The 12,988-nt window shown below is 39.2% G+C and overlaps 1 protein-coding gene across 6 annotated transcripts in view; it reads right to left on the bottom strand.

The window, feature by feature from the left end:
• Positions 1-12,787, bottom strand: part of elna (elastin a) — an 18,704-nt gene extending 5,917 nt beyond the window's left edge. For 2 of the 6 annotated variants that reach the window (XM_029447084.1, XM_029447082.1), the window contains exons 1-24: positions 12,697-12,787; positions 12,368-12,418; positions 12,143-12,253; positions 11,739-11,789; positions 11,526-11,624; positions 11,348-11,383; positions 10,715-11,186; positions 10,452-10,556; positions 8,874-8,999; positions 8,584-8,691; positions 8,261-8,494; positions 7,926-8,000; positions 7,799-7,831; positions 6,636-6,728; positions 6,510-6,545; positions 6,096-6,146; positions 4,390-4,422; positions 4,154-4,180; positions 3,530-3,577; positions 2,400-2,459; positions 2,252-2,314; positions 2,067-2,123; positions 1,388-1,423; positions 209-247 (exon numbers count right to left, since the gene is read on the bottom strand). In XM_029447084.1, coding sequence (XP_029302944.1) covers positions 209-247; positions 1,388-1,423; positions 2,067-2,123; positions 2,252-2,314; positions 2,400-2,459; positions 3,530-3,577; positions 4,154-4,180; positions 4,390-4,422; positions 6,096-6,146; positions 6,510-6,545; positions 6,636-6,728; positions 7,799-7,831; positions 7,926-8,000; positions 8,261-8,494; positions 8,584-8,691; positions 8,874-8,999; positions 10,452-10,556; positions 10,715-11,186; positions 11,348-11,383; positions 11,526-11,624; positions 11,739-11,789; positions 12,143-12,253; positions 12,368-12,370 — 1,996 coding nt within the window. In that variant the 5' untranslated portion in view covers positions 12,371-12,418; positions 12,697-12,787. The remainder of the gene's footprint in view (positions 1-208; positions 248-1,387; positions 1,424-2,066; positions 2,124-2,251; positions 2,315-2,399; positions 2,460-3,529; positions 3,578-4,153; positions 4,181-4,389; positions 4,423-6,095; positions 6,147-6,509; positions 6,546-6,635; positions 6,729-7,798; positions 7,832-7,925; positions 8,001-8,260; positions 8,495-8,583; positions 8,692-8,873; positions 9,000-10,451; positions 10,557-10,714; positions 11,187-11,347; positions 11,384-11,525; positions 11,625-11,738; positions 11,790-12,142; positions 12,254-12,367; positions 12,419-12,696) is intronic. The other 4 variants (XM_029447087.1, XM_029447085.1, XM_029447083.1 and 1 more) reach the window with 3 other exon arrangements.
• Positions 12,788-12,988: the final 201 nt, after the last annotated feature.

Below are 12,988 nucleotides of genomic sequence, written 5' to 3' on the forward strand. Positions count from 1 at the left end.
ACTCGTGATTATAGCCATATTCACCATATTATCACGAGCATTTGGACTTTTTAAGAGACAGTTCCATAGACAACATACTTATTTTAGCTGTATTACTTTGTTGTTAATGTATGACTTTAATTTTGGAAATTCAGAATAAACCTGTATAATACACCGTTGTATTATACAGAAGGAAACATGTATTTAAGAAACATGCGGTGCTCCTCACCTGGCTGATATACTCCGCCGCCTCCAAGATTGCCGTAGCCTGTACAAATGAAGAGCAAATAAACAAAATGTGATAATGTGTCTACTTTTTATGGCTCTATTTATTTTGTGCGCAGTGAGTATGACCTATTATTGTTTTTTTTGGTTCCTATAGCTGTTGTTATTCCTCCCCTGAGGTGTAGCCAGGGGCTCAGCTGAGGTCAGGGGAACAACATCATACAAACGTCCTCTGGCTTTAGTTTTGCTATTTCAGGGCAGGACTCTCCAGGGGATTGTGTTATCTTCAAACAGTTACACTTTGATGTCGCACACAGTGTTACTAACAGTAATCAGTCTGTATCAGGAAATGTGGTGTTGTTGACTTGCTCCATTTACAAATTCCTAACGGTACTGTAACACTGCAGGGATTACTGCCTCTGGTGGAGCTGGATTCTGTATAATGTTTAGGTTCAAGACTTCTTTACTCGTTTATCTAAAATCTACTTGTTCTTGTTTTTGACTGCGTTATGTTGGTGTGTCGTTGAATTGTTTGATTTATTATCATTATTATCTATGTGCTTAAATGTTTGTTAACTTACATATTTTGTGCCTGAAGACCCCCTTTAAAAACGAGATGGTACATCTCAAGGGCTTTATGCTCCAATTTATTTTTGGAATAATTAAATATAACAAGCGTAGCAGATTTTATACTGCCAGTGTTAAACTTCACGAATACATGAATTTTCCTTGTGACTTATCAGTTTCTCAGACAAAACACTGAATTGATTATTTTCATACGGTATAGGGTCATTTATAATACAATGAATTTCAATACATTCTTTCTCATTTCTACTTAAATGAGAAGCATACATATAGATCTTCATACAGTGTTTGCTAACATCTGCTCCACTCCAGAGCTTGTCCAAGCTATAAGACATATACATTATGTTTCCATGTGCTGTAACAGTTACAGGCCTCATTTCCTTCATCAGAGTACCCAGCTGGCTTCTCCTTCCTGACACTACGCCCCGTACACAAACTTATCAGCATGTTGGGCAGTTTCCTGCACAGGAAGTGCGATTCAATGTCATCTCCTGACCAACTGTCACTTTGAGCACTGAGCAGAACGTTTTGAGTTTTCTTTTTGTCGGGGGAAACATTGTGTAATAGTGCTGTCAGCCTCCTCTCCTCTCATACATACCCTGGCCATAACCATGTTGATATGGCCTGTATCCCCCTGAATCGTGACGACAGACAAAAGTTACATTATTGTCTGGTTGGTAAACTCACCTCCTACAGTTTGTGTCGGGGGCTGGCTCATCCAACACATGGCATTAATTTAAATCATTAAAGAGGGGAAATAAGCAGTTTGTATGCTTTATGTTTCCCCATCAAAGGGATAGTTTGGATGTTTTGAAGTGGGGTTGTATGACGTACTGTGTTTGGAGAAGCAGACAGCAGTACCGGCACGGGAGCAAAGCGATGTACTGCTGTGGACAGGGGCAGCAGCAAAACTTATTTTAGCCACCTAAAAGAAAGGCCCACCTAATAAAAATCAATATCAGTTTAAGTGTACGCTATATTTACTATCTTCACCGCTTTATCTTGCCGTCAGACAGCAGGGGAACTGAAGCCGGTGTATACTTAAACTGAAATACATTTTTTCTGCTAAAGTATGTTATGCTGCTGCCCCACGTACACAGCAGTACATTCCTTAGCTTCCGTGCTGGTACGCCATTTACTGTAGGTAATACACTGACATACAACCCACATTTTTAAAATCCAAACTATCCCTTTAAATGACACCTGTGTCTAGTGTTCATAAGGTGCACAAAACACGTGAACTTTACATATTAAATGTTATGTAGGTGCGTTCTGACCTTGATAACCTCCTGCTGCCAGTGGGATTCCTGCTCCTCCTCCTGCTCCACCAACAACTACACAAAACCGCAATACAACATTGTATGAGCCTATAAATGCAAAACAAAGTAAAAACATACATTTGCAAACAAAAAGAAAACACCCTCAGGATGAAGATGCTTGTTACACGTCTACAATCACATACCTGGAGGCTTCAAAGGCTTCGATCCAGGCAGAGTGGCAGCTCCGGTACCAGCGCCATAAGGAACTGAAACACAGGAAGGATAGAAGTTAAAGTCACTGCAATTTAAACCAAGCCTTTAAATGTTTATAGACATATATAGAGAACTTGCCTCCATAGGGTCCACCATAGGGATATCCACCTCCGGCTGGAACAAAACCTGCTCCTGCACCTACAGAGTAAAGGTTTTAAAGACGTGTGAAGTCAGAAGATTGAACTGGTTTCATCCTCTCCAGCTACATCGTATTACGTACTATTAACTAAGCTTCAATGACTTCTTAAAGAAACACTGCATTAGTTGAGTTCAACAATCAGTCCAGTCAATCGTTTCTTAAATCATTAAACATCAATTTGAAAAATGAGATGAATCAAAAATAGGAATGTAATGTAGATTTTAAGTACCATCATCACAGATCTATACTGTTAGTTTGTTTTTTTCATTCATTCATTTAGTAAATATTTCCCTCTGTTACACTTTGCACATGTAGGTTTGATCAAATCCATGATTTTGATAAATGAATGAAATATGTAGTTACTTTATCTTGATAGTGACTAATGTTTTACCCTATACTGTATGTGTTTAACATAATTGTCTTATAATAATGCTCCTGCGTCCAACTAGATTTCCCTCTCGGGGACAATAATATTACGTTGGACTTGACTGTAAAAACATCTTGGATTTGGTCTCAAGTCCATCACAGGTAAAATAGTGCAGAATAGCGAAAACACTCTTGCAAACCTGCCGATGCATAAAACTGATGACAGTTCATTCTTTTGGAGGTGTAATTGGGTAGAGAAAGGCCTGATGCAGCTTTCCCTAATATATTAACTGCTGCATTTATCGATTCGAGTCGAGTCATTAACTTTCAGACAGAATGTGCACAGTAAGATAAACACAGTGTGTGAAAGCACGATCTATAACATTGAATAGGATCATAACAAGTGTATTGATAACATCATTAGGATGTTTTCATTCTTACATGTACATTTTTAAAATGAGGTTAACATTATGCATTATTTAACAGATTATCTTCAGTTACACGACTGTGCTCTTTTTCTGCTGCAGAATCACATAAAGTAGGGACTTATGGTAATACTGAATAGTCAATACTTATATGAACAATTGATTAGATGTTGATTTTGTGGCAATAGAATAAGCAAGATCAAATGAATGCGTCGTAGTACACAAGCAGGAAAATTGGAGGAAGAAAGTTATGTTGCAACATCAATGCCCATCTTTACCTGGTAAGAATGGTTTAGGTGCTTTGCCCCCTGTGCCAACACCTACACCTGAAAGCATCAGTGTTCAGTGTTATTATAGTCACTGACTGCAGCAGAGACAAATGAAGACAAAGCTTGTCGTCTTTGTCTCCATCATGTGGCCAAATAGATGAAGGTATTGTATCGCATTAAGTTTCAACAGCAAAACATAGCTTCTGGGCTAACAACAACATGAAGTTCTTAAGTCAATACAAGGGAGAGAATGGACTAATGTATGAACTATCTAACGTTATATATTGCAAATCTGGTATCTAATGACAAAAACACACAACAACAAAAAAACACACACAGAAAGAGCCAATCTAAACTGTGTAAAAAGACAATAAGGGAAAAAAACAAAACACGTATTTGGGTGTAAACTAAATACAACCAACTATAAAGTAAAATACTGTACGTAGAGTTTTAATACTAAAGGACGGTTTACCTAGTGACTGTATGATATTTCTAAGACTCTCAACTTCAACTAAATGACTTTCATTACTGATATAAAATAGATATTTCTATGGTCTCTTCTGCTTATCCTCCCTTTTTTTTTTTTTACGTATCAGTAAATCTCAGATACAAACAGATATTGTTTACACTTACCAGGCTGGCCTTGGCCTGTTGGACCAACTAAAAGGCAGGCAGAGGTGACAGACATTAGTTAACTTCCTGCATACAATATGTTAACTAACAAAGAGAGAGAGAGCAATCTCTCTGAGAATAAATGAAGCTGTGACTGAAGAAAACACTACATTTGATACGAATTCAACAGAATACTGTAAATTGATTAATGGCTCATAATCAATGCACATGCAAAAGAAAGAAAGAATTGTTCTTACCACCAGAGGGTGCTACTGCAATGCCTGCACCACCTGAGACATATTAATACACAAGGTTAGTCACATAAATCTAATATCTGAATACAAGCTGTGCAAAACAATAAATTGTTGAGTATTCTTTGGTATTATTTTAATATGAGGGAATGTTCACATTCCAACACCTGTGCCAGCTGTGAAATAAAAATAAGTATAATTTAGTTAACTATCTAATGTAAGTATGTATTCAGTACGGCGATTCATTAAAAACTCTTTCATATGTAGAACAACTTTTCACTAGGCTGTATATTTCCACCCGAAACTGTAAAACAGCCAGGAATAAAAATACATTAAAATAGATTACGACATTCTACAGAATTAGAATAAAGAAACTGAAAAATGTGCAATTATTTTGAACCCACCGCCTGTTTTCACACATCGCATGCGCAAAACATAATCACATCATCAAAAAAATCTATATCAGTCAGATTGTCTTTAAATGTTACATTTGAATAATTGTGTCTGTTTGGTTTGGTTATATTTATAATAATGAAATATACAGTTGTTGTTAATTGTGAAACTATAAATCACAACCACATTTTACATGTTGCAAAAGGAAGGTATGGGAGAAACAAACAGGAACAATAGGAACAACACATACTTTGAAATAATATAAAACAAACATTTAACATGACGAGAAAATTGTGTCAAGACAGCAGATGTACGAAACAACAATCTACTGAAAGGTTGTTTTCTATAGCAGGGGATTCACAGTTCATATACATAACTACACAAAACTGTAGATCACATGTTGCATTATTATCATGGCAAAGGTTTTATGAAATTGAAACCCTGGAACTATCACAAAGATCCCCCGCTGTAGAACTTGAACTGTAACACAAATCAGGAAAAATCGCAAGCATTCATATTATCAAAACAAACTGTAAGCATTTAAAAGCATTCGAATGGTGGAAAATGACATTCAAACGTCCTTCTGAATGTCTATTAAATGAATAGATTAGATTGACATATATCCAGAATTACAGCTATTACATGCATGAAAGTAATAAAGCACAATGTTAGTGTTAGTAAAAAGGAAAGGAGTGCACAAGAAAAGTACTGTTGAGAAATAGAGACAACCTGTGGCCACAACTCACATGATAATCTGCGTGGCAGGGACCAGACACGCTAAATAAACCTCTTTCAGCACGGCAATGCTGATAGCAAAGAAAACTCTAAATCCTGTGTAATGCTGAAAGAAGGGATTTGGTATTGCCTGTCTTTACAGTATCAAAATGAAGCAGAATACTACTTAGTAAAATAATTAATGTATGCTAAGGACAGTTTTCTACAGTCTGTCCAAACAGTATTTGAGAAAATGAATTCTCATCAAGATAAATATCAGAAAATGTAAGTCCCATCCTGTATTTGTTGAGTACGAGTATATTCCCATATTGTTTAATAAATACATGTAAATCAAAATACAGCAGTGGAGACTCCTGGGAAACCAATAAAGAATTAACTAAACAGGTGGCAGGGATACACTTTTGTGAATAACCGATTGTAATTATTCGGATGGTAAATCTGGATGCTTGATAAAACATTGACCTGCAAAACAATTTTTTTAAGTGTCTTTTTCGGGAGAAACATTCTCATTCACAAATACTGAGAGGATTGTCCCATACTACATCAGAGTGGCAAATAAGTTTCATGCAAACAGCAAGTCTTACTGGGCCGTGGGACCTCTGTGGTCTCGCCAATTGCGGCAGTAGGCGTGGGCTCTGCCAAAAGACAACATGTTACAGTTTCATCCATTGTGCTTTCAACAGGCGCAGAGTTGGAGAGACTACAAAAGGCAGAAGCTGTGAGGTGAACTATGATACTGCCACAGCTGGGAGGCTGTAAGCTAGAGGTGGTCAATAGCTGGTAGCACTAGCAATACAAACAACATGTGTTGGCAGGAAATGGATGAAAGAAATGTAGCGGTGACACATTATGGCACAGTACTGAGTGCAATTACCAATTATACTGTAAGTGAAAAAGGCGCTTCTTCCTGTTCCTCCCATATGCTTTTACAGCTACTGCAAAAACATACATGTGTAAATATGTGTAAAGTAAATGTCTGTTTTGGCATTTCACTGTACCTGGTGGAGGAGTTCCAGCAGTACCTGCATTCCTTGCTATAAAAGTAATAAAAAGATAATTGACAATGAAAATCTTGCAAAAAAAGGCTAATTTCAGAAAATAGGAAACTGTATTTTAAGCTTCACCTGGCACCACAACAGCAGAACCGTCTGGACCACCACCGACAGGTGTACCTGGAGTAGCTCCTGGCATGTCAAGGCCTACTCCAGTGACGCCTCCTGCAAGAGGCACACATGAAGTCAGCCAATTGATGCCATTGTTATCTGACGACTACATTACAATACAAACGGCTTTTGTGCAAGTTTGTCTCCTAATAAAATACTAACAATAATGGCTCAAGTGTATCTAACTTTTCCCTCTCAATAGACTCTTGTTTTGATGAAGAGACAATAATAGGAAGATTTAAATTGGTATTTGCGTCCTCCATAATGTATTTCTCTGTGTATGATGAATATAACAGAATGGAATTTTTTGCTCTGTTCGTCAGGGTCTTACACTATAATCTGGTGTTTACTGCTGCAACATTGTTTGTATGTTTAAGTAGTAACAATTATTGTTTGTGAATAACAAAAGCAGAACAAATTATTTAAATCCCATAACTTCAATCAGCAGATGAGAATCGCTACCTTAACGTGGTGGAGGGGTTTGCATTGTGAATAACACATGATAGGGTCCTTCAAGGCTGGTGGGTGATAGCCTAGTGGTGTGGTGATACACGTTCCACGTACACGTTCAATACCAGGGCTGCCACAGCTGAGCAAGGTACTTAACCCCGAGTTGCTCCAGCGAGACTGTCTCTGTAGTTAGTTCACTGTAAATTGCTCTGGATAAGAGCGTCCGCTAAATTACCTGTGTTATTATTATTATTATTATTATTATTATTATTATTATTATTATTATTATTATTATTATTATTATTATTATTATTATTATTATTAAGGCAAATTTGTAAGTTTACTAATGGACAAAGTCAATTGTCAGCACTGGGTAGACTGGTCATCTTCATTTAGTTAATTCATGTAAAGTTAATTTATAAAGGTAATCTACCTAAGTGTTCTTGAATTTGATTTAATAAAACAAAGTCAAATCTAATTGGGAGGAGACCACAGCGCAGACCCAGATTAGGATCCCCGGGAAGAGCTGGAGGACATACAGTAACTAGGGGGAATCACATTTGGGCGCCCTTACTTATGTAGGATGGAAATTGTCAGCAGATGATTAGGAAATGGGACTTTTTCATTAGTGTGGCATGAGGAAATGATTACAAGAGTTTCCAGATTCTCCTCACCATATGTTGGTGGTTTCACACCATCCGCATACCCTGCATGAAAACATACCGTCATCAATAACATTGTCGTGACAAACTTCGTCACTTTGTATGGTGATGTCATTTCATACAATTGCACAGGCAGTACCTTCACCCCCAACTCCTCCTGCTATTCCTGCCCCTTCCAGTCCTCCTGCTCCTAACCCTGCTCCTCCTGTAATACCTAATTAAGGAACATAGAGCAAGATCAATCAATGGTACAATACGCTAAAACAATGCCCTACCTATCAATCAGTTTACAACATTAGTACGAATGTGTAGTGTCTGCACCAATGAATACAATCTAATAAAAAGTAAGATACGCTAATGTAAGGGAGAAAATAGCTTTATAATAATTGAAGATGTAACGGTTCCTATTAGAATAAAGTCAAACAAGTTAAACTCAATGTATGATATTTGTGCATGTGTGCTTATTTATTATACCGTATTTAGCAGCTTTTGCGGCAGCAGAGTATTGTCCCCCTCCCATTCCAGGTACTGCACCAGGAACTGCTCCTCCTCCTCCGAGTCCTCCTGGTACAAACCCTGCTCCTGCTCCTCCCAGTCCTCCTGGTACAAATCCTGCTCCTGCTCCTCCCAGTCCTCCTGGTACAAACCCTGCTCCTGCTCCTCCCAGTCCTCCTGGTACAAACCCTGCTCCAACTCCTCCTGCAACTCCTAATTCAATTTGAAAATTGTACCCTTCCTATAAGAATTAGTTTATTCACAAGAAAATGCATCTGAGTGTGTAGTATTTCTACTCTTACCATATTTAGCAGCTTTTGCGGCAGCAGAGTATTGTCCCCCTCCCAGTCCAGGTACTGCACCAGGAACTCCTCCTGCTCCGAACCCTGCTCCAGCTCCTCCTAAAACTCCTAATCAAGGAGAATGGAGCAGGTTGCATGATTAATTTAGTTTAGTAGAATAAGATAACATAATTGAGAAAATTGATTTGTAATTATTAAATATTGTACAGTTCCTATCAGATTTAGTTTATACGCTATTACGCATGTCTGTGAATGAGTGATATTTGTGCATGTGTGCTTATTTATTATACCGTATTTAGCAGCTTTTGCGGCAGCCGAGTATTGTCCACCTCCCAGTCCAGGTACTGCACCAGGAACTCCTCCTGCTCCTCCCAGTCCTCCTGGTACAAACCCTGCTCCAGCTCCTGTTGAAACTCCTATTGAAGGGAAATTGAGCAGGTTACATCATTATCATCATCATTCGAGCTGAGCTGCCTCTATCGTTTGATCACCTTGTTTCTCTGATACTTAAGTTAAAAATGACATAGATCATATTAAGTCACATGCACAAAGGGGATACTCTTCGAGATATAAGGATATCGCTAGGTTAACAATTTGGGATAATTTACACTATATATATATATGAATGTGTATATATGAATCCAGGATATATATATATATATATATATATATATATATATATATATATATATATATGTGTGTGTGGAAAGTGGAAAGTGGCGCTACAGTGATTTTACAGTCATTCTCCAGCTGACGCCGAGAGTGCAGATGCGGAAGACTCAGAAACACTGACCAATCAGAGCAGACAAGGGATGTCACCATTCCAGAAATGTTGTAGTTGATATCAAAACTAGTAAAATTCCACAATTTTCAATACCCATTTCGATACCACGGTCAAAAACAAAACAATATATCCGAAGTAATTCAACATACACTCTTTTATTACCGTTTGCCTACTGGTTTTGTTAGAAGGTTAAAAAGGTCATAATTCCCTCTCTAACATCTATTTTATATTGCTGTGAAAACATCTCCTTTAAACAACTGTATTCTGCAGGGTTACTTGTAGTTCCTAGAGTCTCTAAGAGCACAATGGGAGCCAGAGCCTTCAGCTATCAAGCTCCTCTCCAGTGGAACCAGCTTCCAGTTTGTGTTCGGGAGGCAGACACACTCTCCACATTTAAGAGCAGGCTAAAGACTTTACTTTTTGATGAAGCTTATAGTTAGGGCTGGCTCAGGCTTGCCTTGGATCAGCCCCTAGTTATGCTTCTATAGGCTTAGACTGACAGGGGACACCTCCCTGCTCTCCTCCTTCTCTTCTTCTCTCCTCCCCTCCCTCTCTATCTATATCCATTTATGTAAATGTATGTTACTAACTCAGCATCCGGGGCATCATCCCCGGAGTTTCTGTGTCTCATGTGGCAGGTTGCCACTGATAAAGTTTACGTCAGGATCAGGAATCGTGGCTGCGCCTGCTGCCCTGGTCCTTCTGGACACCGGGAAGCCTTTTTGACATTATCCTTGATTCATCCATACTTTCTCTTTTTTTTGATCACAACATAATTTCTGTCAAATGTTGTATTTGTACTATGTTGTTTATCCTGTACACACGACATCTATTGCAGGGTCTAAGGACAGAGGGTGTCGTATGCTGTACAGTCTGTAAAGACCACTGAGACAAATGTGTCATTTGTGATATTGGGCTATATAATTACATTTGATTTGATTTGTATTCATTCACGTTCTCGTCAAAATCTAAATTTACATACAAATAACTTTTAATTGATAATGGTAATCATTGAGCTAGGATCTCTTTTGAAAGAGAGACTTGAGTGAAGCAAAACAAAATAAATTGGATTTTAGTTCCATACCATATTTAGCAGCTTTGGCAGCAGCAGAGTATCCTCCACCTCCTCCCAATCCTCCACTCCCTAATTGTCCTCCTGTCCCTAATTGTCCTCCTGTGCCTCCTAGTCCTTCAGTGCATAGCCAAGGGGGGGGGCAAGACAAAACACAATTATAGCTAAAACTCACTCCATTTTGCTCTTGTAAAGACACAAAGTATATATTTTAAATCTCATAACATAATGTTGTCGGGAAAAGTACATATGATAATGCCATTATTACACCATACCATATTTAGCGGCTTTGGCTGCTGGTAAATATCCACCAACCACTGGTGCACCTCCTGGTACTCCTCCCGGGACACCCCCAGGTACACCCCATGGTACTCCTCCTGGTACTCCTCCCGGGACACCCCCAGGTACACCCCATGGTACTCGCCCTGGTACTCCTCCTGGTACTCCTCCTGGTACTCCTCCCGGAACACGCCCAGGTACACCCCATGGTACCCCTCCTGGTACTCCTCCCGGGACACCCCCAGGTACACCCCATGGTACTCCTCCTGGTACTCCTCCTGGGACACCCCCAGGTACACCCCATGGTACTCGCCCTGGTACTCCTCCTGGTACTCCTCCCGGAACACGCCCAGGTACACCCCATGGTACTCCTCCTGGTACTCCTTCCGGGACACCCCATGGTACTCCTCCTGGTACTCCTCCTGGGACACCCCCATGGTACACCCCCAGGTACTCGCCCTGGTACTCCTCAAAGTCAATATAAATGGAGAGGTTTTTACTAAATTTAGGGTAAGTACTTGAGATATGCTTTTCAGCTACTTACAGGATGAGTGAATATATAATGATAAATGTGTGACAATGTGATTTTAATTGTGCTTTCATGATGCAAACAACATGAAAGTTCTCACCATATTTAGCAGCCTTGGAACCAGCTGCATAACCTGCTTTAATATTCAAAGATACATATGACAACATTTTTACAACTAAAGTACATAGAAAAAAACAACACAAAAGAATGCAATTAACTTTTCAGTCATGAGGCTGATGTATTAAGAATGTCAGTTTGTCTTTTGCTAGATATTATACCTCCTGGTGCCTGCCCTGGATACACACTACCAGCACTACCGACACCTCCATAGCCACCAGCACCACCAGCACCTCCAGCACCACCAAGAACACCCAAACCTGCAGCAGAGATACTTTAGTAAGATATACATATGTTCTGTTCTGATGTTACACAACTTGTATCATGATTTTCTTGATAGAAAAGAACGGTAGATAATAAATGTGGTAGGATACCATATTTGGCAGCTTTAGCCTGAGCAGGTGATATACCGCCGGACCCCACTCCTGCAGAAAAACAAATAAACATGTAACCATTGTAATGGTTAGTGAGTCCCAGTAAAAGTTAAGATTCAAGTTATGTAGTTCTTTGCTACAGCCACGGTATGCTTCTCAGTATGTTTGGTAACAGCTAAATTTGCTGCATCTTGACTTGTGCCAAGGAGGAGCTCTGTCTGTTTGTCAGCAGGATTACAGAAAACTACAGAAACATGGTGGAAGTTTTGGAGAAGGCGGATACACAATTTTCTTTTCACTTGCGAGTTAGAATTTTACAAGGCCGATGCTGAGGAGCTCTCTCTTTTACTTTTTCATGGCTTTACACTTTAAAAAATGTTTTTGTCTTTTGATAGATATCATACCTCCTGGCACCTGCCCTGGATACACACCACCAGTGCCAACACCACCAGTACCAACAGCACCAGTGCCAACACCACCAGTGCCAACACCACCAGCACCAAGAACACCCAAACCTGCAGCAGAGAGACTTTAGTAAGATATAAATATGTTCTGTACTGATGTTACACAACTTGTATCATGTTTTTCTCAATAGAAAATAATTGTAGGTAATACATGTGGTAGTCTACCATATTTGGCAGCTTTAGCCTGAGCAGGTGAGATGCCACCGGGCCCCACTCCTGCAGAAAGAATAAAATACATTAAGCATTCTTTGGTCTTTTCTATCTTTCTAATAAGGCTGAAGGCTACGGTCAAATGTTTGGCCACTACTCTCTTTCCATTTTTTCCATCATTATCTCCTCTTAATCATCAAATGTAGGCAAAAAGATTGGAAACGTTTTATTTTTCCACCATCCATTAATACTGTTTTTTGGTGTGGAATGAACTTTTAAGTCATAAGGGCATGAACATGGCTATACTTTCAGTTGCTTTTTTTGTCTTTTGCTAAATATCATACCTCCTTGCACCTGCCATGGATACACACCACCAGTGCCAGCACCACCAATGCCAACACCACCAGCACCACCAGCACCACCTAGAACACCCAAACCTGCAGGAGAGAGACTTTATTTAGATATAAATATGTTCTGTTCTGATGTTACACAACTTGTATCATGATTTTCTTGATAGGCACACAGAAGAACACATTCAATTTTGGAGCAGGAAGATACTCAACTATATTTTCACTTGTGAGATAGAATTTTACAAGGCCGATGCTGAGGAGCTCTCTCTTTTACTTTCTCATGGCT

This window comes from Cottoperca gobio, chromosome 13 (assembly GCF_900634415.1).
Source record: "Cottoperca gobio chromosome 13, fCotGob3.1, whole genome shotgun sequence".
In the NCBI taxonomy this organism is placed as follows: Eukaryota; Metazoa; Chordata; class Actinopteri; order Perciformes; family Bovichtidae; genus Cottoperca; species Cottoperca gobio.